This window comes from Sciurus vulgaris (genome assembly GCF_902686455.1).
Source record: "Sciurus vulgaris genome assembly, chromosome: 1".
Classification (NCBI taxonomy): domain Eukaryota; kingdom Metazoa; phylum Chordata; class Mammalia; order Rodentia; family Sciuridae; genus Sciurus; species Sciurus vulgaris.
Genome location: NC_136461.1, coordinates 8,739,378 through 8,767,192, shown reverse-complemented (window position 1 = coordinate 8,767,192; position 27,815 = coordinate 8,739,378). Strand labels below are relative to the sequence as shown.

Genomic DNA, 27,815 nt, shown 5'->3' with positions numbered 1-27,815 from the left:
GGTGGCTCTGCTGCACTGCACCTGTGTCTCCTCATTTATAAACCAGGAATCAGAGGGATCCTGGCCTCGGGGGCTGCTGTTGGGCCCCGTAGCTCCCTTCTGCAAGAGCTGGGTAAACGTTAGCCAGCAATGGTGACCCTGAGTTCCACCAATGGAAACATCCAGGTCCAGGAATGGGATCTGTGGGGAGTTATTCGCTGGGTGTCTTTGGAGAGCTTAAGGCTTAGAGGAAACTACAGTTTTGTGTTGGACAGAAAGAAGACAAAGTGCTTTTTTTTTTTTTTTTTTTTTTTTTTTGCGGTGCTGGGGATTGAACCCAGGGCCTTGTGCTTGCAAGGCAAGCACTCTACCAACTGAGCTATCGCCCCAGCCCTGACAAAGTGCTTTTAAATGTGAAACTGAAGGAGCAGCTGGGTGTTCCTGAATAGCACGCAGGCGGCCACAGCAAGCGGCAGGAGACGTGGCGGGGTGACAGTGCTGATGGGGAGAAGCAGAATCAAACAGGTTTCCAAACCGTGTGACACCAGAGGTCGGCAGGATGCAGTGGGGTCTGCACGCCCACGTGCACCTTCCCGTCGCTGGGCCTTGCTCAGTACTTCCGGGGACCCGGAACTCTGAGCGCCACGTCCAGCAAACATCAAGTTAGAAAGTGCTTTCTTGGGTAAAACTGCAATCTCCATTTCCAAAACTTAGGGTCATTCCTTTGAAGACTTTAGGGACACTCAGAAAAACCTAACCATTAAAAACAGAAGGAAAGGAGACAGCCACCTGACTTCTCCATGGTGCCTACAGATGAAGTGGGCGTCTATGCAGCCAGCCTCTCGCTCAGCTACGGAATGAAGACTGGTGAACTCTGGGAACAGCCGCCTGGCAGTGTCCCCCGCATCCTGTGCTGGCCTTTCACAATGGGTATGGACGTCAACAGGCAGCGAGGGAGGACGGGTGGCGGCTGGAATACTAAGGGCTGACTGGCTGGTGAGCATCCGTCTCCTAACTGCTGGCTCGGAGCAGAGGCTCCACCTGGACAAACTCCTCTGAGGGGGGGCGGAAGTCTGTCAGGTGGGAGGCCAGGCTGCTGGCGGCATGGTGGCTTTCCTGCTGGGTGCTGGCCCCTCCATGTGGGGACAGCCCTCCCCAGAACACAGCCTCACTCCTGACCCCGCTGACCTCCCCAGTTGCCCGAAGCCTCCCCCAGAGGCTCCGGCCCTGCCCCATTTGAACACTTCGCTGCTTGACCTCCCAGAGGCTGCCCACAGATTGGTTCCCTGGGTTTCCTGGTGAGCCCTTGGCTCTTGGGCTAAGCTCAAAGTCCGTGCGCGGGGTCCACATCTTATTCCCCTCACCATGAAGGCTCAGTAAGTAGCCACCTTGTTCAGCTGTCATTTAATTACAGCTCCCATGACAAAAATTGGGGTTTGTTGTTCTAACTGGTTGGCAATGCCAAGAATGCAGACTTGTAAAGTCTCGATGCCAAAATTAGAACCGCCCGCAGCCCCCAGTGCTCAGGCCGCTCAGCAGGCTTCCTCACGCCCCGCCTGACAGGGTCGCAGGCTGCAGCATCATGGGTGCGAGCTGAATGGAAGCTGAATGGCAGACGGTCACAGAGGCAGAAGGAAAGACACAGAAGAAACATGTCCTGTGAGAGAAGCATCATGGCCCAGCTGGAACTCATGGGGGAAACCAGCTGAAAGTCTAAAGACTGCGAAGCTGCCGCTGCAGGTGGGGCGACGCAGCACAGGATAGCCACGTCCACCCAGTGTGGCCTAGCCACGGCTGGCGTCCGCCCCAGGAAGTCGCCATAAGGCCTGAGCTGAGACTCCCTTCTGTAATGCTGCCATGGCCAGTCCTTGGCGGGCCAGGAAAGTTCTGGAGGAAGAGGGGCTCTGAGCTGGGAGCCCTCCTGGAAGGCAGAGGGTAAGTGAAGAAACGGGCTGAGCGGAGGGAAGCCCCACGGGCTGGGGACTCTGACCAGGCTGCCCGCTTTTGGTGGCTGGCTTTTTACATCTCTGAGGGGAGATGCCAGAGCCAGGTGGTTTCCTTCCCAAAGCCAGAATGAAGGTGCAAAGAGTTGGCGGCCACAGAAAGGCAGGTGGAGGGCGGCAGCTCTGGAAATCTCTTGAGGTCTCTTTGGCCAAATCCAGGGTCCCACTCACACTCTGGAGCTGCTGCTGATAATCACGGACTTTGGACATTTGCATAAAATGTTCTAAAGTTTTCAAATCGAAAGCAGAACCAAGGGCATGACTGAGAGAATAAAGGGAGCTGGGCAAAGCCCCTGAGATGGACAGCTACCAGCACCCTCTACCTCCCCCTGCGGCCTCCCTGCCTCCCACAGCGGACGGCCAAGGCTTTGTGTTCCATCAGCATCACTGTTACCACTAACTCTGTTTTTCCACAATCTGGAAACACATCAAAAGCTCATTCCAACCGTGCTTGACCAGGCCCCTCATTTGAGGGACACTGATCCCAAACTTATCACCCAGTGAGAAAAGCCTCAGCTCAGGAGGCCAAGGCGGCCCAGCAAAGACAGAGCTCCCCAGCTCCTTCCTGTCCCCTTTCTCCTCACAGCTACCAACCGTGTGCCCTCCCTGTCCACCCACCATGGCCGTTCTCCACAGGCAGCACGTGCTTCCCTTGTCACGCCAGCAGAGCATCAGTGGTCACCGCTGGACACTCTACTTTGGTGCCTGGATTCGGGCTTTCCACTCTTCACCCCTCAAATAGGCTTCACATAGGACTGCTGCTGACCCATGAACAAGTGGCTGGGACACTTCACGGATGACACAGGAGGAAGACCAGCATGGCCCCAGTGGGTCCTGAGGACACACCTCTGCCCTTTGATCTATTAACTCAGGGGTGGGGGTGACAAAGCATGGCCCCAAGCACAAAGCACCGGAAGGCTTCCCCTTCAAGCGTGAGGATCAGACAGGTCACGGGTTCTGTCCACACAGCTTGGGCTGCCGTAACACTATCGTTCAGTTCATGAAAAAATAGGATTTCTGTACGATTTTTAAACTTGGGTTAAAGGCTTTATTCTCAACTCTCCTTTAAGGATGACTTAATAAAGTTATGGGCTAGGAAGTCTCAAAATGGCACTGCAACGGCATCACGAGGGTGATGGAATTTGCCAGCACAGATCAGAGTTGCCTAACTGGACGCCAGATGTACTGCAACCAGCAGCAAAGAACTGTCTCAGAACTCCTGATTTAAGACTTAGCAAGGCATGAACTTGAATGCATGATCTGGGTCATCTGCCAATGCAAGGTTTAATCCAGTGGCATATCAAAGATTGTCCAGTTGCCCAAGTATCAATAGTTATTGACAGATTATTATCCAGTTTAGAAAATGGAAGCTGGAGCTAGGGATGGAGCTCAGTGGTAGAGCACTTGCCTGGCATATGCAGGGTCGTGGGTTCCATCCCCAGCACTGCCAAAAAAGAAAAAGAAAAAGAAAGACAACAGAAGCTATGCATTCTCCTGCGTTGATCAAAAGGACTAGTTTTTTGCTTGTCTTATGTGCTACCCAAATGGTTTAAATTTATAATTGAATGATATTAGAAACAGTATCATGGCCTAGGCTAAAAAGTTCTGATTCTATCTCTGTAAAGTTTATCAAAAAGAAAAGCTGAGATTTAAAAATTTCCATCAACAGTGTATTCCAAAGTGGGTAAAAAAGGAGACTTTTACTATTTTTTTGTAGGTCTGGAGAGTGAAACCAGGGCCTCATGCATGCTAAGCAAACACTCTGACATGGGCTAAATCCTCGCTCCTTCAACTCCCTTTTAAAATTTTTAATTCTTTTTTTTTTTTTGGGTGCTGGGGATTGAACCCAGGGCCTTGTGCTTACAAGGCAAGCACTCTACCGACTGAGCTATCTCCCCAGCCCCTAAAAAATTTAATTCTGAGACAGGGTCTCTCTAAGTTGCTCAGACTGGCCTCAAATTTGTGATCCTCCTGCCTCAGCCTCCTGAGTAGTTGGGATTACAGGTGTGCCCACTGTGTCCCATAAGACTTTCACTCTTGACTATCTGGCTGGTAGGTTGAGAGGCTATTTTTATTTTCTTTTTTAAAAAATACTTTCTGTATAAAAACCTGATAAAGTGTCACATTCTACATAACTGGTAATACAATCCAAGGATCACACTCCAGAAAACAGTAGTTTAGAGCAGCTTCTCGAGTCACGGGCTGCTCAGGAGCATCTTCTTGAAAAGCAAAAGCCACCGTGTGCCTACAAGCAGGTGTGCGCCCTTGTCTGAGGCAAGGCACCATTTTATTCCAAAATGACAGTGAGGCTTCTGACTACAAATAAGCGTTGGTTAGAAAGCACATTTAATTTAATCTTACGGGGCAACTTCTACTTTAACATCATCTTAACTGAGGACCTTTAACTGAAAAAAGGAAAAAAAAAAGATGGGGAAGGTAACGTGAGCCTGAAGCACGTCAGAGAAACACCCGGTTAACGGACCGAGGCCGCAGACGGAGCCCTTACGTCCTACGTCAGCAACTCTCTTCTTGATGCTGATTAATTAAATGGAATGTAAAAACTAAATGCGACGTCATCTAGGAGAACAAAGTAGAAGCTGCCCCGCTCCGGGGACCTGGGGTTTCACTCCATCCGGAAGTCATTACACAGTATTTTCCAGAAGTGAAACAGTGAGTCTAACTGGAAAAAAATGTGGAAACGTTTAGTTAGAACAGTAGAGCATGGTATTAAAGACCCTTTTAAGGGGTTAACTCTGAAGGGAAATATGCAAATAATTAGGTCTCGAAACGTGTTTTTAATTACAAATCTAGGATGAAAGTCAGAGGTGCAGCTTGGTGCCTGCGTTTTCCTGGCCCCTTCCTTGCAAAGGGATGCCGCGGGGCTCACACAGACCAGGCTGCAGCTGAAGGTGCTTGGGGACTCCTCCTGTGTACCCAGGAAGACCACGGTCACCAGCCTTGCTCAGCATGCACTGGCCAGACTTAGCCACAACTCGGGTGGAGACACATGGTTTTCATTGTTAAAGTCAAAATGCATTCATGCCAAATATCTGCTCCTAGTTCATATGAATTTCAAGGGTTTTGTGAAATCTCCCTTCCTGAATTGACTCTGGCTTCCGGCCTCCGGTCCTCACTGGCTCCTCCGGGGGCAGCCCTGCGTGGCTGCTCTGCGTAGGCTCACCCTCAGTATAATATATAATAACCTCTGACAAAAAAAAAAAAAAAAAAAAATCCCCAAAGATTGAAAAGTGGACATGAGTTAATAGATATGCTAAATCAGATACCCAGCTGCATTTATTCAGTGCCTATTCTAAGACAGGCCCTGTTTTAGGTGTTGGATTCTCCCGTGAATGAACAGATGGAGATTCCAACGCTCAAGGGGTTGCCGTGCTAGTAGACTCTGCACCATGACGGGAAATGACCATCTGGGCCCTCAATTCAGAAACCCCAAGTTTTGTCCACAAAGTAGTGTAAATTCTCCAGCCAAGGAAGGCAGGTATACAAAGTCCTTTCTGGAGTGAAACGGCAAGGGGACCTGGCATCAGAGTGATGAGTAGGCTAAGGCTGAGTGAACAGCAGAGCCTATTCATGACAGGCCACAGGCTGAGTTGTGTCCCACCCCCAGTTCCTATGTCGCCGTCTTACCCACCCCCCACAAGAGGACTATTTGGAACGAGGAAGTAATTAAGGTCAAATGAAGTCACGAGGTTAGGGCCTTGACCCGACAGGATCCGTGTTCTTATAAGAGGCCAGAGAGCTCTCCTTTCTCTGCCCTCTGCCATCTGTCTGCAAGCTACCAAGAGCCTTCACTAGGAACAGAACTGCCAGGCACATGGATCTCACCTTCCAGCCGCTCGTCTGTGGTATTTTGTTGTGACACCCGAGCGGCTGACAGAAGGCACATGCCCTGCATTATCAAGAGGAGTTCTCGTATTGGGGGTGTGGTGTGGTGACATGCCATCCCATCCAGCAGACAAAGGGATTCTGCATTTGATTCTTACATCCCCATTCAAACACTCGTACAGAGTGTGAGATGAGCTCTCCCAGACACTGTCTCTAAAGCAATGACACCTAAGACTGCTCCTGGCATGGCCTCCACAGGGCTACACCATGCTCAGGACACCGCCTGGCTAGCCTCACCTTCCAGAAGGCAAGTGAGCACCACAGAAACTAAACTAGCACTCTGCGACTCGCCAGACAGGATGCCTCTCTCTGGGCTGGCGATTCTGACACCTAGACAGGTCATAGAGCGCTTTATGCTAAGGGTGTGCAGAACATCCTAAAATAGCGACACATTTAATTCCAGCACACCAGCTAGGAATGAGGTCACTAACTGAAAAAGTGACAAGGTCCCATGCATGTAAGGTCCATCTTTCAAGAGCAGTAAAGTGACTTTACAAAAACCTGCATTTCCAAGAATATCTAACTGCTAGTTTTTTTTTTTTTTTTTTTTAAACTATTCATGTATGGTTTGTTTTGTCATCCTACAGAAAATAGGACATCAGAGTTTAGGAAAATTTTATAAGGGAAAAAAGGCCCTTAAAATTGAGGGCCTCTCACCCCTTTCTTCTTAGGACTGCCTGGACAGAGACGGCTGTTTAAGAGACAGAAGAGCAAGTTGTGGCTACAGAACGGAGTTTGAGAAGCACTCCTTCCCGTGAAGGCTGTTCATGCGCACTCACGTTTAGGCCCATAAACGGCTGGGCCAAGGAATCACGTGACCAGCTCTGAGGTCTGAGCATCAGAACGGGGCTGGGTCACAGTAAAATTGCTCCCACTCAGACAGAAGAGGTGACTTGGTGGCCCCAAAGGGTTGTCCCCCAGGCTCCCACTTACAACTCGTCTTGGATGTTGTCTGTTAGCTTGAAGAGCTGCTCCTGTCCTTCTGCCTGGCTCTCAGAATAGCGGGGAAGCAGCCCCTGGGGTCCTGTGCAGCAACGCGGCTTCCGAACCCTCTGTGCTTGGGTCCTGGGGGAAAATGGACAGGAAGAAAAGCAGGTAAGAATTAGGTCAAGGGGCTGGGGCTGGGACTCAGGGTAGAGCGCTTGCCTAGCATGCGTGAGGCACTGAGTTCTACCCTGAGCACCACATAAAAATAAAATAAATAAGAGCATCTACAACTAAAAATAAGAAAAAAAAAAAAAAAAAAAAAAAAAAAAAAAATCAGGCCAAAATGGTTTCCCTTCCCACCTGAGATGAAGGCACATTGTAGTCAACAAGCAGAATCAACTACCGTGAACCCTGAGCAAGTGACAAGTTAGCGGCCAGAGACGCCAATTCAAACCCGCCTGGAAACCCGGTCCAGCTGTGTGATCCTGGGCAAGCCAGTTAACTTCCCTAACCCTCCACTTCACTTGTCCCTGTGAAATGGGGTGACAACCTGCCTCACAGGAAGGACCAGTGACGATTCCACAGCAACAATGCCCAACGAGCCCCGGCTGGATGGCCTGAGCTGTCCTACAGCAGAGGCTCTTAAGAGACACTACTGTCGGCCTCCATGGGGCCGCACCTGCTTCTCTGGGACTCTTTGGGGGAGCCATGGTGGGCTTACAGAGGGACCCCGCCATGCTTCCAGGCTTCTTCTAGGACGAGCTCAGCCGCCTGGGGAAGGGGGAACACAGGTTCCTCCTCCCTCCCCAGGCCAGGTGGGATCCCGCAGCCCTCCTCCTCCACATCCACTCAGCTCCTGTTGCCCAGAGGAATCTGCTTCGCCATGGCTTTCAGGTCAGCTGCTGTTGTCTTTTTCCACAAACCACAGACAGGGTAATTGATAAATACTTTCTGGTGTTTTCCTAGAAACAGGAGTCCATATTTGTCTTGGAAAGGCCGTGCATACTTCAGATGACTGATAAGAGTGTACTGGGTCTGTCCCCAACCTTGTACTCGCTGTACTTTTTATTATTTGTTCCTGAAACCCACTGAAGCAAAACATCCCTCTCTAGACAAACCTCCAGGAGACATCAGGCTTCCACACTGAATCAGCACTTGGGAGCCACGTGCTGGCCGCAGTGTGGAGATGGATCAGCAAGTGAGTGCCCAGTGGGCAAATCCGGGTGGACGGCCACAGGCCATGTGGAAGGCCAGCTGCAGCCCTCGGGTGCTCCCCAGCCCACCCCTCGGCTTGCCAGGCCGCGGTGTCTGAAGGGCAGCCCTACCTGGTGACGTGTGGTAGGGCCACCGGGGTAGCTAGCCAGGAGTTCACCCACAAGGTGTTTGAACCTCTCAGCTGCGCTCTGCAGCAGGGAGGTAAAGGGACTGAGAAGAAGTTCAGTCACCTGAGTCACGGGACCCGGTGAGGAGCCCAGTTGGTTCACGCTCCCACGGTGGCTCACCTCCCTCGTGCCTTCAAGATTTAGGTAGTTGGTTCCCAACTACTGAATGGAAGTAGGAGGGCAGCGTAGAAGCCGCAGCTGGCACTGCTGGAGAAGCGTGACAGGTGCTGCACTGTCCAGGTAACTAAGGGCAGGGGCAGGGCGTCCTCGTACCTGCGGCCTGTTCTCATCCCCCTGCCTGGTCATTCCACACACTGCCTAGACAGGCTAAGGAACGGCTTTCCCAGGGAAGTCCTACTGCTCTCTCACCCATGATGCTCCGGGAAGGTCTCTAGGCTACGTGGCAGAAGCCCAAAGGCCCCCCAAGAGCAATATGGCGGCCACTTCCCCATCCATTCAATGTAAGGTTTGGTTCCGACTCTTCTCACCACACACAGCCAATCTCCTGGGAGGCCCGTAGGCTCACTCCAATACCGGAAATCCTTCAGGATGTATCTGAAATCTATTCCTCCCTCTGCCGCATCTATCAGATGACCTCTGCATCTGTACAACTGTCTCAAAATTATTCTCTCTATTCTGTCCTCGTCTCTTCTCCTCACCACAAGGAGAATGGCCCTTCAGAAACCACCGCTGGAGCAAGCCAGTCACTGCTCAAAGCACTTGTGCTTCCCATCTCACTTGGATGAGTACCCGGGGCTGTGCCCTGGCTCCCGGGTGGCCTGGGGAGGAAGCACTGGTCTCATTCACTGCTATCCTGGGGTCCAGAACAGTGCCTGGTGAATAAATGAGGGAACACATTTGTTGGGGAAGATCAAGGTCAGTTGTCGAGCGTGGAAGAAAAAGGAATGTGTAAACTTTAGTAGAGTTTGGAAACTTGAGATTTCGAGCTTTGAAAGCCAACAGTCGACCTTAAGGCACAATGTGAATGAGCTAGAGTCCATCTTCCTAACAGGTCCAGGGCATGTCTGTCCAGCCCCCTGATGGAAGCAAAGGAAGGGGCTTGAAGGCCCAGCCACGAAATTGACACCTCTGTGGACCCATGTCTTCTTCCACATAAGAGAAATTCTTTGGGTCAATGCCCAAGACTGAGGGGATACATGCTGCTGTGTAGGGGAGACAGAGCCCTCCATCCCTGGGGTGGGCGCCGTGGAGGCCAGTGAAGCCAAGGAAAGGCAGCTTGTTTCTGCAACTGAGCCCTGGCCAGCTGAGAACGTAAGGGAACGTGCCCCTGGCTGGCAGACCACCAGTGCGCTCAAGTCCAGTCACTTCTGGGCCCAGTGGCCTCTGCACACGCATCTCCTCTCCACTCCCAGGGCTGTCTTCCAGCCTGTGGTGACACACCCCGACACGCCGAGAAGGAGCAGGCGGAGGAGCAGGCAGAGGGCTGCTCTTACCTGGCTTCCCACCAGCCTGTGAGGTGCCTGTGGTCTCAAGGCCTTGCCTGTGAGCACTGGGCACCGACGGGCAGGGCGTGGGGCGCTGAGTGCCACAGACGTCAGAAGCCATGGTGGCCTTCGAGGCTCATCTTCCCGCATCACAGAAGAACTGGGAAGGAAATGGTCTTTTGTCGTGGGCTGTCGACAGCAGGGTGAAGTGGGCATCTCCCACCAGGACAGCCACCTTTACTGTCAGTGCCTGAAAAGCTCGTTTTTCTTCTCCAAAATTCGATTAAAATTCTAATTTCTCAGTCCAAGTTGGTAGGTCATGGGGTGGGGGGAAGGGAGGGTGAAGCTTAAAGTCACCACGTGTGGACAAACTGAGATCCAAACTTAACCAAAGAACTACAGAAACCTATCAGCTGGTGCTTCCGAGCTTGGTGAGCGGGCAGGTGGCTGGGGAGAACGTGCTCCACAATTACTTAGGAATTCAACTCGCACCACGAATTCAAAAGCCCACAGAAGCTGGGGTGACCTGTCCTTGTTCCCTGACTCAGGTGTGCAGCATGTCCACTTTCAAGGGAATGACGGTTTCTGAGTCACTTCACACATCTCCAGTGAGCCTCTGCCCTGGAGCTAAAGGACTCCATTCCTCAATTTTGAACCGGATGTTGGGGTGAAGCTCATGATTCTCCTCAGCTCCAGGCCCACTATCACTGGCCTTGACTCACTTGAAATAGTACAGTCCACATCTGGGAAACCAGCCTCGCCAGGACACAAACGCCATCGCTGACCACAGCTGGGCTGCGTGTGTGGCCTTCCGCGCCCAGGCCCCTGCTGTTCCGGCTCTGCCCCGACAGGCTGGCTCTGAAAAGAGCCTCTCATGTTGCACAGTTTTGTTTCTTATGTAGTCTTTCTTCTTTTCTTTTTTTCTTTTTTGGTGCTGGGAATTGAGCCCAGGGGCGCTTAACCAGAGCCACATCCCCGGCTCTTGTCATATTTTATTTTGAGACAGGGCCTTGATGCATTCTTGAGGCTGGCCCAGAACTTGCGATCCTCCCGCTTCAGCCTCCTGAGTTGCTGGGACCACAGGTGTGCGCCACCGCACCTGACTTCTTATGTAGTCTCATCAAGTTCCAAAGTACGTTTTGGTGGCACATTCTGGTCTTTGGCTTCCAATTGTTTGGGGCTTTTGTAAAAAAGAAAAAACAATAAAAAAAACAAAAGCCGTTGTTGTCTTGCTAGGACTCTGCCACCCCTGTGTGCTGGTCACTCGCTACACCTGCTTTACGAATATTCCAGTGCTGAACATCCCCTGGTTCTGCCACCATCTTGTGGGCACGCGAGTTATTCCAGGCTGTGCGTCTACGAGGGATGCTGCCAAGAACACTTCTGCACAGGTCTTCGAGGGGGCACCTGCTGGACGCCAGGGTGTAAAACTCACCTACGAGATCACGGAAACCACTCAAGAGTCCCTCACCGTCTATATCCCTCCTGACATCAGGTGGTGACGAGGGGCACGCAGTCTAACACACAGCCACATGCGGCTATCGAGGACCTGGAATGTGGCCAGTGTAACTACAGAACTGAATTTTAAAGTGAATTTAAGTCAGCTTCTATTGCATCTTGGGCAGCACTGGCCCAGGCTCAGACACCTTTGCTCTCTGAATGGCTACAACTCCTCGTTCCATCTTCCTTCAACTTGAAGGATAATGGGGTCCAGCGAAGAGAACAGAGTGGCTGGGGATCCATTCGTGGCGCTGGCTCCCCACCCTGTCCCAGCCTGGCCTCCTTGCTGGCTTTGCTCCCTTCCTTGTGACCCACTTCACTGACACTGCACAGCCACTTGGGCAAAGTCTTGGTTCCATGACCCTCGGAGGACGGTCTTCAGCGAGGTGGAGACCCTGCACACGCCTCGCGTCTGTGGACAGCGTCTCCTTGTAGCCAACGCTCAACCCAAAGCTGCCTGCACCAGCCTTTGTTAGCCAAAGGTCTGCGGTGTCTTTAATTGCTGCCAGCTGGGAGCTGTCGGCCATTTTAAGCCCTCAGCTGCTGCAGTTTATAAATTTCACAGCGTATAGAAAGAAGCAGTCCTTCCAGTCAACCAGCTAATCCAAAATGTCAGCACCACACGAACTTGAGCTTTGATTTCATGAAAACGTCAGAGAGGTGGCGATGCGGCATGGATGGCTCTTCCCCGGGGAAGTGGCTGCCGATATGGAGGCTGATACACAGCAGATCCCCACCCGGGGAGGGAAGTCCCCCCAGAATCAGCTTGCATCTGGCCAGTGCTTCTGTCAGACACTGGAGGCCTCAAACCGAAGAGCAGAGCAATGGAAACACTCACTGCCCTTTTCTCTCAGCAAGGATAGATCCAAACTAGGCGACACAGGGAGATCTGCCCAATTCCACTCAGCTGGTCCACCTTTCAGCCTAGGGTCAGCAGCTGGCCAGCTGTGATTTGCTCTTAGACAGATGTTGTGCATATCCACCTTCCCTGCGCGGGTTAAAATGAGATATGAGTTGGCTGGGAGGTCTGTCCTGGGCAGTGTCTACCCACCAGCGACGCTCACAACGCTCACTGTGGATCAAGCTGGGCCTTCCTAGCACAGCAGGCTGTCCACTCAGCTGATGACCACCACCCTCCCTGGGGCTGTCAACCCCGCCCGCAGCGAACTCACGGTGCTTGTATCTCCCTTAGGTGAGTGTCCAAGACTTCTGTTTAATTAAGTATCTACACTATGCTCTACTAAGCACAGATAAGCAGACGGAGAACAGGCGACCCAGACGAGTCTTCAACAACAGCCACACGATACCAGAGTTCTCCCGAACGCCAGACGCGTCCTGCTCTGAAAGGAAGTGGCCTTTACACAAGACTGCCTGTGCTGGCGCAAGAGTTGTTCAAAGCCCTCTGCGTCCACCGCAGCAGCGTCTGCAAGCCCACAAAGCCACCGTGGCACGAGCTGCACTGACCTAATCCCAGCCCTCTCCTCTCCACCACGTGGACTCACTTCCAAGGCCTGAGTGGACAGTGCTCTTCACCAAGCTTACTCCTCAGCACATACTGTGACCCAGAAGATTGTGAAGACAATGAACACCTCCAAATTCTGGCGCAGGTTCCCTGAGCAATCCCTCCACGCAGTTCCAAGACACATAGAAACCTTCTAGAACCTACTCCCAGATAGTACTCAATCTGGACGTTTAATAACTACTGAGCTCCAGCTGTTATCGAATCTTGAATCAAGAAAACTATATCAAGGATCTGCTAGGATAATTTGGAATTTGGACTCATGAAAAAAATTGGTTGGGCAGAAAGAAATGACGTCAGTGGAGATTGGTTCTTAAGTGAAATGACCGACTGGGGACCCAACTCAGGTAGCTGGGAAAGTGAGGGGTTTGGAGCCCGGGGCGGGCTTGGCCTGCCTGTCCCCCCCTCCGCCTTATCCACCTAGCGAACCTTCCCTGAGTGCTCAGCCAGCACCAGGCCCTGAGCAAGATGGGGATGAAGTCGGTTCCCAGGGAGCTACCAGCTCAGTGAGGGACGAGCAGCAGCAGGCAGCGCGACGCGGAGAGAAGGATCACTGGGGACAGGCGGCCTGCTGGGTGCGCGGCCCCCATCGACAAGCAGTTTCTTCCTCCATGAAGCGGGGTTAACGGCTGTCATGAAGTCAGTCAACACGTGCGTACAGTGCTGAGGACAGTGCCTGCTACACAGCACGCGGTCACTGTCAGGGGCATGTGGACAGAGGGTGCCCAGGTGCCCCAGAGGGCCCAGGCTGGGCCAGGTGACACCAGCTTTTCCTGCGACGTTTTCCTGGGCAGCTCAGGGCTTCTACCTGCTGTCCTTCCCCTTCCCTGTTGCTCTCCTGTTGACGTCCCACTTACTTCTCCCTGGAGTCCTGAAGTCACAGGCAAACACTGCTCAAAATCCCACATCACGAGGCTGCGCCGGAAACGCGGCGACGCTGCTTCAGGGATCACTGACGTATCTAGGCTGTTAAGTGTCTGGAAACTCCGCATCCAGCGGGGGGACGCTTCCTGGGTTGGGCTTCCTCCCATCAGTGGGATTCACACCTGACTTGTTTATGGGGGTCAAGGCTTCCCATAATCTCACACGTTTTGGGGACCCCATGACATTGCAACTGTGACAGCTGGTGGGACTAACGCCAACAAATATGCCTATTGGGATTTCAACTCTAAAAGGAAAACACTCCAGAGTTTTTTCCCTCCACTGCCTCAGGCTGAGACTACCTGTTAATTTGGCTGGGGGCAGGGAGGGGCAAGGCGGGCCCACTTCACAAAGATTCCAGAGTGGACGATGTTCTAGTGTGAGAACTGCCAAACAGCGTGGGGTTCCTAAAATGCCAAGACTTCCGCATGCATTCTGGGGGTCACTTTGCTTTTAAAAACAGTAGACAACTTATAAAGTGGTTTGCAACTCCAGCACCAGCATGAAAGTGAGACTTTACACACACAAACTTTGAGTTCCGCTGTAACATTCTGGATCAGAGCGGAGTGCTTGCGCGAGTCTCTGACCATGTCCAAGTCCTTGTTAACCTCTGACCTCTAACGCCAATCCCACCACCCTTCATGTGGGCTAAAACATACCATTTCTGGTAAATCTGGTTTTGTGGCTATTAGATAACGCTAATAATAACAAGCTGATTGAACCAACCAGATAGTTTTGGATTAATTTCTGGCAAATGATGACACAATTTCTTTCAATTTTTATATTCTCTACCCTAAGATGATCTCTGTTAAGAGAAGAGATTTAGGTGCAAGGTGGTACAAAGAACAAAGGGCCTGGGAAAAACGACCGACAGGATGCAGTCCAGTCCAGTCACTTACCAGCTGGGGGACACTGAAGAACGTACTAGGTTGCTCTCTGCCTCGGGTCCCCCATCAGCAATGAGAAGGTCTACCTAGTTGGTTGGTGATGCTGAAATAACACGAGATGTGGGCAGCATAGCACCCGGAGTTAACTGTCTCCCTCCTTCCTGTCTTTACAACTGTTGGTTGCCAAGGCCATTTAAAAGACCCGAATTCAAAAGTAGGATATTTAAAAATGGACCTGGTCGGAGCGCTGTGGGGGATGTGATTTCAGCATGTCAGGATGACCCTTAAGGAGCAGCACATCGAGTGCTGGGGACAGCAGCGTTTGCTACAGAATCGCAGCTCCCAGTGTTTTCTCACCCGATCGGTCCCATTTATTTCTTTAGAGAACTTTCTTGGAAGAGCCAGAGTTAATCAATCCACTGGTTCAACGAACCATACCAGACACCAAATTCTTAGAATTGGAATTCAGAAAGTTTTGGAATATTGCCATTAATGAAATTCACCATAACAGAGGTTTACAAAAAACCTTTTAGTGGTAGAACATTCTGGACATGCAGTTTGTAAGATAATCTTAGGAACTGCCGTGAGGAACCCCCTGGGCCTCCTTCATGGCCAAAGTCAAGCAGAGAGGGGGACCCTGCAGCCCAGAGGGGCTCACTATGCAGTCTGTTTGCTTTTCTAAGATCACTTGCTTGCTCAGCCTGGAGTTTCACACGACCCTTTACTATCATAGAGGAGTGGTGGAAGGCAAGGGAGGAAAGGAGAAAGAGGAAGCAGAGATGCTTCAGAGAGAGACGCCTCATTAAAATTAAAACTGCGATGGGAAGCTCATACCTAGGTGCCACCTGTTTCCAGCCCTGCAGCTGGACGTGAGGCTGCCGAGCAGCAGGGAAGCAGCCTCTCTCCAGCCACTGACCTTGCCAGGGAGGGGCTGGTGCTCTGAACGGAGTGTGTGGTGTGGGGAAGCTGGTGAGTGCTGAGGGGAAGCTGCGTGGCTGCCAGCGCTTAGGAGAGTGGCTGGTCCAGACACCCTAGGGACCCCGGGACTGCAGTGCTGCTGAGGGGGCTGAAGCAGCTGCTACTGGGGCCAAGGCGAGTGGAGAAGGGTCTCCTCTCCAGCCCGAGCTAGGAAAAGGCTGGAAGTTGGTAATAACCCAGGAACCCCTGGGGCACAGGAATGCTGATCATTCTGTCAGGACCAGGAGGATACTGACCTGGGTCATGTGCTCCCAGAGGGCATCTGTGGGGCTGCCTGGTGGCAATGGGGGAGGTGCAGGGTCTGCACTTTTCCGGGAAGGAAAAGAACAGTGGGCTTGGAATCCTGGCAACCATTCTGGGTGCGGCTAGCTGAATAGCCTCTTGACACTCAGCATGTGAATGGCTCAGAACCTTCTGACCTGGGGATCAAGCCTGCCCAAGGAGGAGTCTCTTGGGAGGCTGTTGACTATATGGCTTTCATTATTTCAGGTCCATGTTTAAGGTTCTTCTGACCAAGAGACATGAGAGGTCAACCAATGGCCACCCATCCCCATCTGCCTCTGGCTGACTGGTGCTTTCTCAGTACCTTCCTCCAGTTGAACCCATGGCTGAGCTTTCTCAGAAACCAAGGCCACCTCTAGACAAATGTGGCCCTCTAGCAACAAGAGGTGGCGGCCTCTCTTTGCTCTTGTGCCCACCTGGCTCTGGTCCTTTATTCCAATGCCCTTGAGAGTATTTTGGATTCAGAGGCAAAAAAGAGAGACTTCTCTTCGTTCTGGCTCTTGCCATAGTGCTGGGGTGCAAAGCCCTAGCAGGCACGGGCCTGGGAGAACAGCCACGTGTCTGATCAGGGACTGGGCTCAGTGGTGTCCCTTCTGGACAGGAAGGAAGCAGAACACAGCTGGCAGTTCAGTGATGCCCTTCACTGCCTGTACAAGGAGGACATTTCTGCCTGGTGCCATGATGCTCTACCTGGTGACAAAAGATTATTCTTTATTTGGTGATAAAATGGTCACGCTGCCTTTTAATTAAGTGCCGCCAGTGTTAACATGAACCGGCTTGACTGTCACAGTCCACCAACCTTTGGCAAACGGGTTTGTTTGGTCTGGACGGCAAACAACATTCCACACTACTGGATTTTTTCTCCCAGATCCCCTGCGGCCCCATCACCCCCCAAACCTTTTTAAAAATTACAATCTGTTCTGCTGTCTCAAGTTACATTCTGTAAATAATAAGCAGCACTGATGAAATGCAAAAGGCTGAAAGATCTGCAGTCTGTCCCACATCTGTGTCACGTTAACACGCACTCGACAGGTTTGCTGATTCCTGTTCCCTCGGTACACAGAGGTGACGTGGGCCAGCAGGGCTCTTGTGCTGCATGCCGCGGCAGGGCTGGGGGCCACCAGCTGCAGGAAAGGAGGGGCCAGCGGTGGCATCGGGAGGTGAGGTGGCCAGCCCGCCCTGCAGATGACACTTGGCTGCCCGGCCTGCCTGTTTTGGTTTGTGTGCGTCACAAACTGGTGGGTCACTGCTGTGGTCAGGTCACGGGAGAACAACGCACACAGCCCTCTCCACAGTCCTCTGGCGGAGGCTGAGCCCATGGTGGTTGAACTAAATAGCAGGTTTTAATGACAAAATGTCTCAGAAAGAGTTGGCTCCCCATACATTAAAATGACTACAAAATAAAAATAGAACTAAAGGCAATCCATTGAAGTTCATTTGGTAAACTACTTAGAAGCTACTGAGGACGACATTGCTATTCCAGGAAAAATCTGATCCACCTTTACTTATCCCAAGCACGTAATGCACACGTACACATAGACACACACACAGGCGAATACACACTCAAACCCCTGCTTAAGAAAAACTGGCAGAGCATGAGGGGAAAACTGGCATGTTTTCAACTTCTAGCATCACACGGATCCCTGAATTATAAGGCTCCACACTGGTGGAAAACAGATCCAGACTCAACCAAGAGGTGCGTGGAGTCTCGGGACACTCAAGGAAAAGCTGAGGCGTCTTAGTGCACCGTCACCTACACGGCTCGACCCTCTCCATTTCCCACCAGCCCAAAGAGAAGTCACCAGGACTGCTGGGCCACTGAGGTCTGCAGTAGGTCTCTGCAGCTATAGCAGTTATTGAACATCGACTGTATATTAGACACTCTGGTCCCCACACCATTCTTTTCAGGAAGTGTTTACTAGTAATTCAATTTACGGATGAAGAAACTGAATCACGGAGGAATTATTAAGTTTATCCAAGGCCATTTAGCTGGCAAGTGGCAATGCTGAACTAGATTGTGCGTCTTTTGACTCTCTTGGACTTTGTAAGCTCACTGGGCAGCACGGCTGTGGATGAGGATCTCTTTAACACACGCTGAGTCCACCACTGTGTCAGGCGCTTGCAAGACCCTGGAGGGACACCAAAGGCAGTAACACCAGGGAGCTTCCAAGGTCTACACCCTTGACGTGACTACAGGAGAAACCTGATCATGACTTAGCGGTCAGAACATGAAGGAGCCAAGTAAGAGCGCACAGAGGCCAGGACAGGATGGGCTTCCTGGGAGGCCTCCAGGCTGAGCAGGACCTGTCCAGTGAGATGACATGCTGATCCACCAGGCCTTCCAACAGGAGCTGGTGGTGACCAAATACCAAGGAAAAGGAGGAAACAAAGAACAAGAGAAGAGCCATTCAACAGGTCACACCACAATCCAAATGTCAGCCCGAGCCTCCTTCCGAGCGCTGTGGCCATGGGCTGTGGAGGTGCAGGTGTGGCCATGTGTCCTGCTGTCCATCTCTAAAGACGTGGTGAGACGCTGGACAATGGATCAAGGCTCAGCAAGCAGCTAAGTTTTATCTCCAGATGAAAGACAGGCACTTACATGGGAGAGAAACTGATTAAACGACAACTGCTGGCAGGTCGACCAGCCTGGGACAAGAACAAACAAAAAGAGATCAATGTGCTAAAAAGGAAGACGCACTCGGGGCAAAGAACAGGCCAAGTATTCACTCAAGGAGAAATAGAGATAGCCAACCAAGTGAGAAGACGGAGAAGCATTATCTAAGAAACGGAGCAGCAACGCTGAGACGCTCACTCCTGTAGATGGCCGGAGACTTAAACACTAACAGTGCCCCATCTTCCTGGGGTTCAGGGCACACAGCCGCTGCGTCACCAATTCTCAACTGCATTCTGAAGGAACAGCCACGCTGGCAGAGGGTTGGGGAAATGGGTCCTCTCAAGCACCAGGGTGGAGTTGGAATTGTTTCCACTTTCTGGAGGGCAATTTATGATGTACTTCCCCCCAGAAAATCTGTATACCTTCAAACCCAGCAATCACATTTGTAGAAATTTACTCTAAGGAGAGAATCACACAACTATGAAAAGACATATATAAAACACGCTTAATAACAGCCAAAAAATTGGAATTTAGGTAAATATATCATGATATATTTACAATTTAATATTCCCTAAGTGTTAAAGGAATGGAAAGATGTTTTAGAGTCATTGTTGAGTGAAAAAGGTTAGATGTCAATAGTTGTGCTTGGGTAAAACTCTGTGGTGCAGCATGGGCTTAGTGTGCCTGAGGCCCTGAATGCATGAACAAATTTTTTAAAAAAGTGTTTCCATTCATATGCAAATTACACATATATGCATATTTTCTTTTTTCTTTCTTTCTGGTAGAGGAGTCTTGCTATGTGGCCCAGGCTGGTTTCAAACTCCTGCGCTCAAGTGATGGTCCCACCTCAGTCAAGCAGCTGGGACCACAGACCTGCAAGCACCACTGTGTCCCACTATATGTATCTGTGTTGATGTGTGTACACACACACACACACACACACACACACATGCACACACGGAGATGTCAGGTGGGGTTTACCATTATTAGTTTGTCAGTGATTATTAATGCCTAGTGGTATTGAGAGCTTCTTATTTTCTTGCAAAGAAGCAGGAATAAAAGCATCTATTTCAGTAGCTTGTTGCAGGATTAAAAAATTCTAGCAGGGTTTATGTAGCTGTGTTCAAACACCTAAGTGCTTATACACTGCATGTTTTCAAAACAGTTCATATTTGTACTTATTTAACTTAAACAATAAAGCTATCACAAAACCCGGCGATGCTTCAGGAAACACCAGGCAGTCTCTCGTCAGCCTTCACCGGATACAGTGGAGGAAGGACTTGTGCCTATGGCCGCTTGCTTAGTCAGGGGTGGCTTTCTTCTTGAAAGCAGGTGCAGCCAGGACTCTGTCCATCTCCTCTCATGCATGACGAGGGACACAAAACCTCTACCCCTACCTTTCCCCCAACAGGGTTTCTTTCTCCTTCTGGACCCAGGACATCAAGGATAAGCATGTGGGTATTCAAGAACCAAGGAAAGGGCCAAGTGGTGATCTCCCAAGAGGAGGGGCCGCAGAGCGGCATTATTATCTATGCCTCCTGTCCCCAGACCAGACGCTTGGCCTTGCCCTATCTTGGGTGTGGGACAGAGGGCTGGGGAGCGGCTCTGTGGAGCTGAGGGGCACTGGGGCCGGACTCCCTTTGCCGCCCGGCTGACTTCCTTCCCAGCACTGTCTAGCTTTTGACTCTGACTGGCAGAGGAGAGCTTGTAGTAGCCAGTGAGCTCAGAGTAACAGGCTCTGCCGGAAGAGTGGGAGGTACTGGCAGGGCCACAGGGACCCAGGCACCCTGTACCCTCCCCTAAGAGCCCCCAGGCCAACGTGAGCATCAAATGGGTGCCGTGAGGACAGGAGGGAGCACCCTGCCTCGCAGCCTGCTGGGTTCCCTCGTGTTCCCTCCCCGCCAATGCGGGGAGGACATCTGGAGCTGGTTTTGAGGCTCTCCAGCTGCAGAGCCACGAGACTGAAGGGGCTTCCAGACTGTCCCTTCTGATTCTCATCAGGGTGAAGTACAACCTAGAAGACAAGCTGGTTCAGAGACCAAGTTAGCTCTGCTTTGAAATGTTCTCCATGCCCCAGCACCGCCCCCTGCAAAGCAGAGTTAATGGTCCAGGTGGTGGGGGATCAAAACGAAGGAGGAGCACTTGGGTCATCTCAGATGCATTTTTATGCCTTCATAAAGATCAGACGCACCCCCTGGGCCACAGCTGACACCAAACCTTCAGAGCACCTGCCCGCTTAGAAACAGGACCCAGCAAGACTGACTCCATCTCAACTGTGGCCCAGGGGGCTTGCCTCTACGGGACTGGAAAAAGTGTATATTCAAAATGGGTTAAGAATTTGTCGGAAGCCAGGGACAGAGGGGGAAAGATGCTAAACCCTGTCAGACAGACAGGGCAGCAAGGACCCCAGATCTCACACCACTTGCACCCAGCATGTGCCTGGGACACAGGCTTGTGGGAGGGGAGAGCAGGCCTGGCTTCCCTGGTCCTCAGGTGCAGCCAGGAGTCTGCCCACCTCCTCCCCTGCTTAACAAGGGACACGAAACCTCTGGTCCTGCCTCTCCTCTAACTGAGGGTTTTTTCTTCTTCTGGACCCAGGCGCAGAAGGCAGATGGCGAGGACAAGCATGTGACTGTTCCAGGACCGAGTTCCTTGGAGGAGGGGAACAGGCAAGCTCAGAGCAACCCTGACGTTGACAGAGGAGAGTGAGTCACAGGAGGCCAGCAATGACTCTTCATTGGCTCTCCTCTTTGTTCCCTTCCCAAATGAGTGCTCAGATCCAGGGAGCAGGCGGACTTCTGCATACCGCATCAAGCGCCGGGACTCCTCAGTGCTCTCTCTGTCTTAAGGCTTCTGCAGCTACGGATGTGGCCTGGTGTAGAGCACTTGCCTGGCACATATGAGGCCTCGGGGTCATTCCTGAGTACCACACACGAAAAGGCTTGTGCAGATAAGGATCTGTACACCCCGCTCAGTGGAGCATCTGGCCGACGTACGGCATTTTCGTTCACCGTTAAACTGAACCGAAACCATTCAAAGGAGCAGCAGACTCTGTCCGTACAATTCGCCCCCAGATGTGCAATGACTAAAACCCTCAATAGTGCCCCATTGCAAGTCACCCAGTACCGAATTGTGGGTTCACAACAGCTGAATGGAGCCTAGAGGACAAGGCGCCTCCGTCCTGGACTCACTCCAGAGCCCGCTTCTCCAGCTTTTTAAGCACCTTGACTGTGGAAGCATAACCACCGGCTCTCAGGGACGACCAGCCACTGCCAAAGCTGCTTCCCCAGGCCCTGCAGCACCAAATGCACGGAAGTATTCCTGGCCAGCAGCGGAGGAGGTCACGGCATGCTGAGCACACCTCACTGGGACATTCTCTGGCAGAGGCCTCCTGTGTCCCAGCTGCATGCCAGCTGGGGTTCCCAGGTGACTGGTGGAATGAGGTGGTCCTGGCTGAATGAGCCAGGGGGCATCGCTGCTCCCCCATGGACCTGGAGAGGCTGCAGTGGTTCACCTGCTGAGGAGGTCCACAGGCAGCCGTGCTCAGCAGCCTGCTTCTCCAGGCAGTGGCCCTGAGAGCCCAGGGTGCCCCCAAGATCAGGTACACCGCTCTTTGGCCCAAAGATGCCTCTGACCACGAGCCCTTCTGAGCTTTCCGGTCACTGTGGGTCCTCACGCCATCTCTGAGTTAATCTGGTCGGGGTGCGAGTGCGCTAGGTACTCTGCACCCCGAGAGCGGAAGCTTGCATACCTCCGCCCGATGCATCTGCATCTCGTCTTTCCCCAATCTGTCTTGGTCATCAGTAGTGATCCAGTTCCTATCCTCATATCCAAGAGTCCAAAGGAAGACCTGCCGGGATGCTTCGGATTGGACTGGGGGCGGGGGGGCGTCTTTAACAGAAGAGACCGAGAGAATCCAGCCACGACGTGGGTGCAGGAGCCTGTGCCGCCTCCACACCGCCGGGTTCAAGTCCTGGTTCCCTTCTGATCCTCACCCAGAGCAGGCATCTACTCAAGATGCCTGGTCCACTGCACGCAGGCAGCACCCCGGGAATGACAGAAACACACGTCTTGCTGGTCAGCAGGAAAAAGTCAAGGCATGTGACATGCTGACCCGCTTTCCTCCTGGGGTCCTCCCAAAGCAGGCAGCCTTCCCTGACCACACGCCTGCAAACTCCTGTTTCTCCACCCCTGTGCTCAGGGCACCATCCAGCGCGAGAGCCTGGGCTGCTCCAGGCCTTGCTGGGGTGACGTGCCCCTTTCCTCCTGTCCTCCCTGGTGAGGGACAGAGTCCCTTGGGGCCGCCTGCCTCCAACAGGGATAACCCGGGCTACCAGGCCATTCCAGGGGACAGGCTTCCACCTGCCCTGCTTTGGTAGCAGGCTTGGCACAGGAAGCCAGAGCACAGGGCCATCGGGTAGCCCACCGCCCCTGCCCCAGGCAGCTCCTCAGAGACGGGTAGGTTTCCTGTTGTGTCAGCCCCGCTTCCTTCAGCAACATTATACTGCAAACAGAGAGCCACTCTGAAGAAAGCACCCGGTGTCCCGTTTCTGGAGGGGGCAGGGAGGCGGACTGCCTTGCTTCTCCAGAGGGGAACTTTCTGGCATTGCGACCCCCTCGAGACAGCGCCCCTTCCCTGTCCCCAGTTCTGAAAAGCTGTTTGAAGAGAAGCGTGCGGACTTCCCTCTGTGACCTCAGATGGGCACGTTCTGAATGGCAGCTGGGTCTATTACATGCAGTGTGACAGGGTCAAGCAGGACCGCCTCGACTCTTTATAAACTTTTGCCCTGTGGATATGTTCTCGTTGGCGGCAGTACAAGACTCGAGCTGTATTACACGCCTTAACGATACGGTTCAACTGTCGGTCAGGCTTGGGCCTGGCACCGGGCCAGACCGCAATCAATGGGACACAGAGCCTCCCCCTTCAGATCATCACGAAGGCTCGTATTATCTCCTCTCGGTCGTGCTGGTTAAATTTATGGAGCAGAACCCCGAAGCCGCATTCCTCGGCCCAGGCCGGCCCACGCGGCCCTCCCTCCCTTTGTTCGGTACTGTAAGCGAGCTGCGCTCGGGAGTCCTGCGGGGTTGTTAGTTCAGGCACTGGCTGTTTGCTCATGACTGAAATGAGGAGAGTTCAGTGGAAGGGCAAAGGGACAGCCCGAGTGTGAACCATCCCAGCAGCCTGGGCCCTACACACAGGCCCGGGCCGCTCTGGAATGTACGATCACACTTTGTTCTCACAAAAGAACAATCGTTGGTCTGATCCCTGACGAACTTCCCATAAAACGGCCACCGAGTCCTCCTGCAGTGCATCTCCACTTGAACTCAGGATTTCTGGGGGCCTGAGTGCAATGCAGACTCAGGATCAGGAGGAGTCCTGCTTCTATGGTGGCTTCTAGTCTTCCAGGTTCCCGGGGAGATGGGAATGTGCACATGGACAGTAGCTGGCCTTCTTTTTAGGGCAGAGGAAAGTAAACATATTTTTCAAGGTTTGGGCTAACAAAGGGGCACATGAGCACCGTGTGTGTGTGTGTGTGTGTGTGTGTGTGTGTGTGTGCGTGCGCGTGCACGCGTGAGCCCGTATGTGTATATGTGAGAACACGTGCGCATGGGAGGGAGGTGTCTGTGGGGCGTTTGGTCCCAGGGAATTAAGCAGAAGGTGCCAGGCACTGACTGGGGAGTCAGCCCACTTGTCCTCACCCCGATCGCTGATGTCCTGCTGGTACCAAGTGGTGAAGGAGCCTGTGTGGGCCAGACTTCATTTTGGCTTTAGAGTTACTGTGCCCGGGGGGCACTCCTGGCCCGACTCGAACAGCATCTGCAGCCCACCACGGATGATGCAGCGGATGCTGGCTGAGGAAGCCAGTGTGGACCAGCCTCGAGTCACGGCTGTGAGCATTGCTGTGAGCCCACCTGCCCGGCGAGGCGTCCGGGCAGAACTCCAGCAGCCCTGAGCTCCTCTAACAAAGGTGCAAGCACAACAGAGGTGGCCGAGGAGGAACAGACAGGAAAAACAAACAAACAAACACCAAACCAAAGATGTGAGCAGAGGAGCAGGCAGGAAGGCTGTGGGAGGGGGCTTCCGACTCCTCTCTAAAGCAAAGCGAAACCCCACACCAGCAACTACATGCCCACAGGCACTTTCCAGTGCTAGGCAGGGGCGGCCGTCTTCGGTGGCGTCCAGGGAAGCCAGGGGTCTGTTTCGAATCAGACCCTGCCTCAGTCTGAAGCGGCAGACTTGTGCGCCCTCCCTCCGGATACCTGTGCATTTCCGGTTCTTCTTCTTCTTGTTTATTCATTTAGCGGCCTGGGGATGGAACCCAGGGTATCACACATGCCAGGCAAGCGCTCCACTGCTGAGCCCCATCCCCAGCCCCCGTGGATTTCCAAATGGAACTGTGCTGTAGTATTCATTTCCCTCACAAGGTTTCCTTGTCCATGTGCTGCTGTTCAGAGATGGATGAGTTAGTTAATTTGTCATTCCAAAGGTTAAGTACCTTTTTTAGGTGGGCGGGGGCAAATGGAGGTTCCATGGAATGAATGGATCATGGAAAACTCGTTATTTAGAATTCCTCTTGTCTGTGGTACTTCTCTACATTATTTTTCTTCTGATTTATTACAAATACGGAGTTATAGAGAACAACCTAAGCTAGGAAACGAGAAAAAGTTTGGCTCATTTAGGAAATTCTCAAGAAAAACGCGTAATCCAGTCTGTCTCTGGTTATTCACGCATGCGCTCAGAGTTCAACTGTCCCTGGTCCCCATGCCTGACCTCCCAGGAGTGAGGTTCTCGCCTCATGTGGTCACACAGGCCCAGGCGACGCACACCGGTGAGCCCCGGGTCCGTGAGGGGTTGGTGTGTGACCATCAGGAGCCCTGACGCCTCTGCTGTATTAAAACCTGGAAAACTGGACCCACCTCTGACTCTACTGTGGGCCAAGGCGACTTGGAGAACTTAAAGAGTAACCTCAAGGCCCCCACCTCCTGTTAGACTTCTTCCCGCAGGATCACTTCTATGACAATATCCAGGAACATGCGATCAGAAGTAAACAAGGCCAGATTCCCCAAATGCAGGAGTGTAGTTGCTTACAAACAGGATCCAGTAGCCAACCTGTGACAAGAGCCCTCCCTGTACGCTCGGCGGGCCCCTCTCTGCCCGCCTCTGGTGTCTCCTCCAGTATCGTGGACAGGGCGACAAATGAGAAGCTCATCTGATATGGGTCCAGGAGCTCAAAGGAAATGTGTTTTGGAATTTGCTTTCTAAACATCACACACATCCATCCTTGTTCAAAATGCCTCTCAAAGGTTTCCGGTCTTGCTTTTACCTTGACTTCTTGGCCATCAGCTACAGAGAAGCTGTGGGCACTCATGCACCTCTACGAGAGTGCATGTGGGGAGTGGTCTGCTGGCGGCAGGCTCTGGACGTCATGTCTTACGTCGTCTGTTGTGACACACTCAGCCCCGGTGGGCTGGCCAGCTACGTCAGGGCCGCTCTGCACTTCCCCCGAGGCAAATCAGAGGAAGGGCTGAAGCAGTGACAGAGAGATTCGGCCACTGACTCAAGCCCTTTGGGATCAGATGTGACCCACCTGATGCTGTTGAGTCCCGCAGGGGACAGGGCGAGAGCCACACACTGCTAAGGAGCATTTTAAGTACAGTGTGGCCTCAGATTAACCCAGTGCCTTTTCATTTTCAGAAAACATTATCAAGTTTTCATTATGTCCTACATGACTCTCTTCATCCCCAAATCAACTTCACCCTGACAGCAGGCCCAGCCCAGGAAGCAGCCCCTGGACATCCCTCCAGGGAGTCACACACTCTTCACCATGCCACACGCACAGCCAGCACAGGGCCACCCTCTTCCTCTTCGCCAGGGATAAAAAGCATGTGCAGAAGTCCACAGAGCAGAGGGGTGTCAGGGTTAGAATCAGGGCCTGGTCTCGCCACTGGCCATCCTTTCATCTTGCCACAGGCCAGGCCGCTGCCAGTGCCCAGGGGAACAGCCAGAAGTTATTTTGATCACAGAGATATGAGCCGAGGAGGAGCTGATCCTGCACTGACAGATCAACAGAATGTGAAGCACCACTTCAACACCATCCATCAGAGGACTGTGTGGACGCCCCCCAGGCCCGCGGCCCCTTTGTCAGCTCCACCAGTGCATTCTGGGAATAAGGATAAAAATCCCAGGAACACTACCCCGAAACAAGACAAAACAAAAATCAGTGGTGTATTAGGCTTTGGTAGCATTTTATAAATGTCTATCATCCAAGCACTGTGCATGAGTCCAAGTCCCCAATGAACTGCCCAGCCTGAGTCAAGCCCCGATTGGCCTTCCTTGCCCAGAGACATGCAGAATTCACTAGGAGGCCCAAAGGTGGCAGGAGTTACATTTCTAGGAGTAAGAGAAGTTGGGAGGAGGAGGTTGGACATGAATTAAGAAATAAGCATTTATAGTCTGGGTGAAGTTCAATTTCAAAGGCTCAAAAGTATTATATTAATCCCAAATTGTCTCTACCTGCATTATGCAGAAATCACAAAATGAAGAGGTCAAGAGGGACATTTTACAGAGTCCATCATGCTGAGCTAGAAAGGAAAGAAACAGTTCTTGCTCTTAAACTCTTTGCCCTGAACTCAAGAGCATTTAAAAAAAATAAGATTTCGGGGACCCCCGCCTACATGGCCACATCGTGGTGAGACTGTTCTGGCAAGAGTCAAGACAGACAAGCTCTCAAGCCCACTGGAGAGGAATCCGACTGTATAATTCAAACCCTAACCTATACTGAGCCCTAGACTGTCCTGCATCTGGAAAATACAACCATTCTTGAAGAGCCACGTCATGCCTCAGAGCTGTTTACCAAGAGAGCTGGGTGAGCGGCGGTGGCCTGGACTAGCCTGTCAGCTGCTGCAGGTCGCATGCCCTGTCCTGATTTCCGTAAGCACTCCATCATTCTTGGTTGTCCTGCCTGCAGCAGATGCCAATGCTTGGAGACATTTGCTACTTAACTTTTACCCGACAAACCTGGCTCCAGGACAGATGTCCGTGTCACGTGGGGCTTCTGGCTGAACTCTGCTCGACCTCAGGATCGCATTCGCAGCAGACACTAACAGTGGTTTGGAATCATCTGCTCCTCACAAGTGGGCTCAGAGCAAGCTCCTGTCCTCTGCACACCTTCTCCCGCAGGTTCTCTCACACGGGCGGAGAGCCCAGGCGAGCCTCTGGCCTGCGATACTGACCAGGTTGGTAGCCTGGCTTAGCTGGCTGTCTTGTTGGAGAAAGAATGGGGAGGACAAAAACCCAGCAAAGCGCTTGACCTCCCGGTGTTTACACTTCAGAAGGGTTCACAGAGGGCACAAAAAGGAGCCACCCACCAGCTCTTCACCTTGGCTCACCATTCTGCATTCAGGGAAGAAGGTCCACACAAACTCCATGTCCTGACTCCTGAATACATGCTAATGCCAGGCTAATGCTTTAGAT

General features: G+C 52.3%; 1 protein-coding gene and 1 long non-coding RNA gene across 6 annotated transcripts in view; one reads left to right on the top strand and one right to left on the bottom strand.

Annotated features, from left to right (window-relative positions):
- The window catches only part of VPS13D (vacuolar protein sorting 13 homolog D), a 247,996-nt gene that overhangs the window by 4,505 nt on the left and 215,676 nt on the right, over window positions 1–27,815 (bottom strand). For all 5 annotated transcript variants that reach the window (XM_079142502.1, XM_079142503.1, XM_079142504.1 and 2 more), the window contains one exon: window positions 6,819–6,950. In XM_079142502.1, the coding sequence (XP_078998628.1) occupies window positions 6,819–6,950 (132 nt within the window). The remainder of the gene's footprint in view (window positions 1–6,818; window positions 6,951–27,815) is intronic.
- On the top strand, window positions 406–3,642 carry LOC306660742. The gene is made up of 2 exons (XR_013763727.1): window positions 406–782; window positions 814–3,642. It is a non-coding gene; the product is annotated as an uncharacterized lncRNA (long non-coding RNA).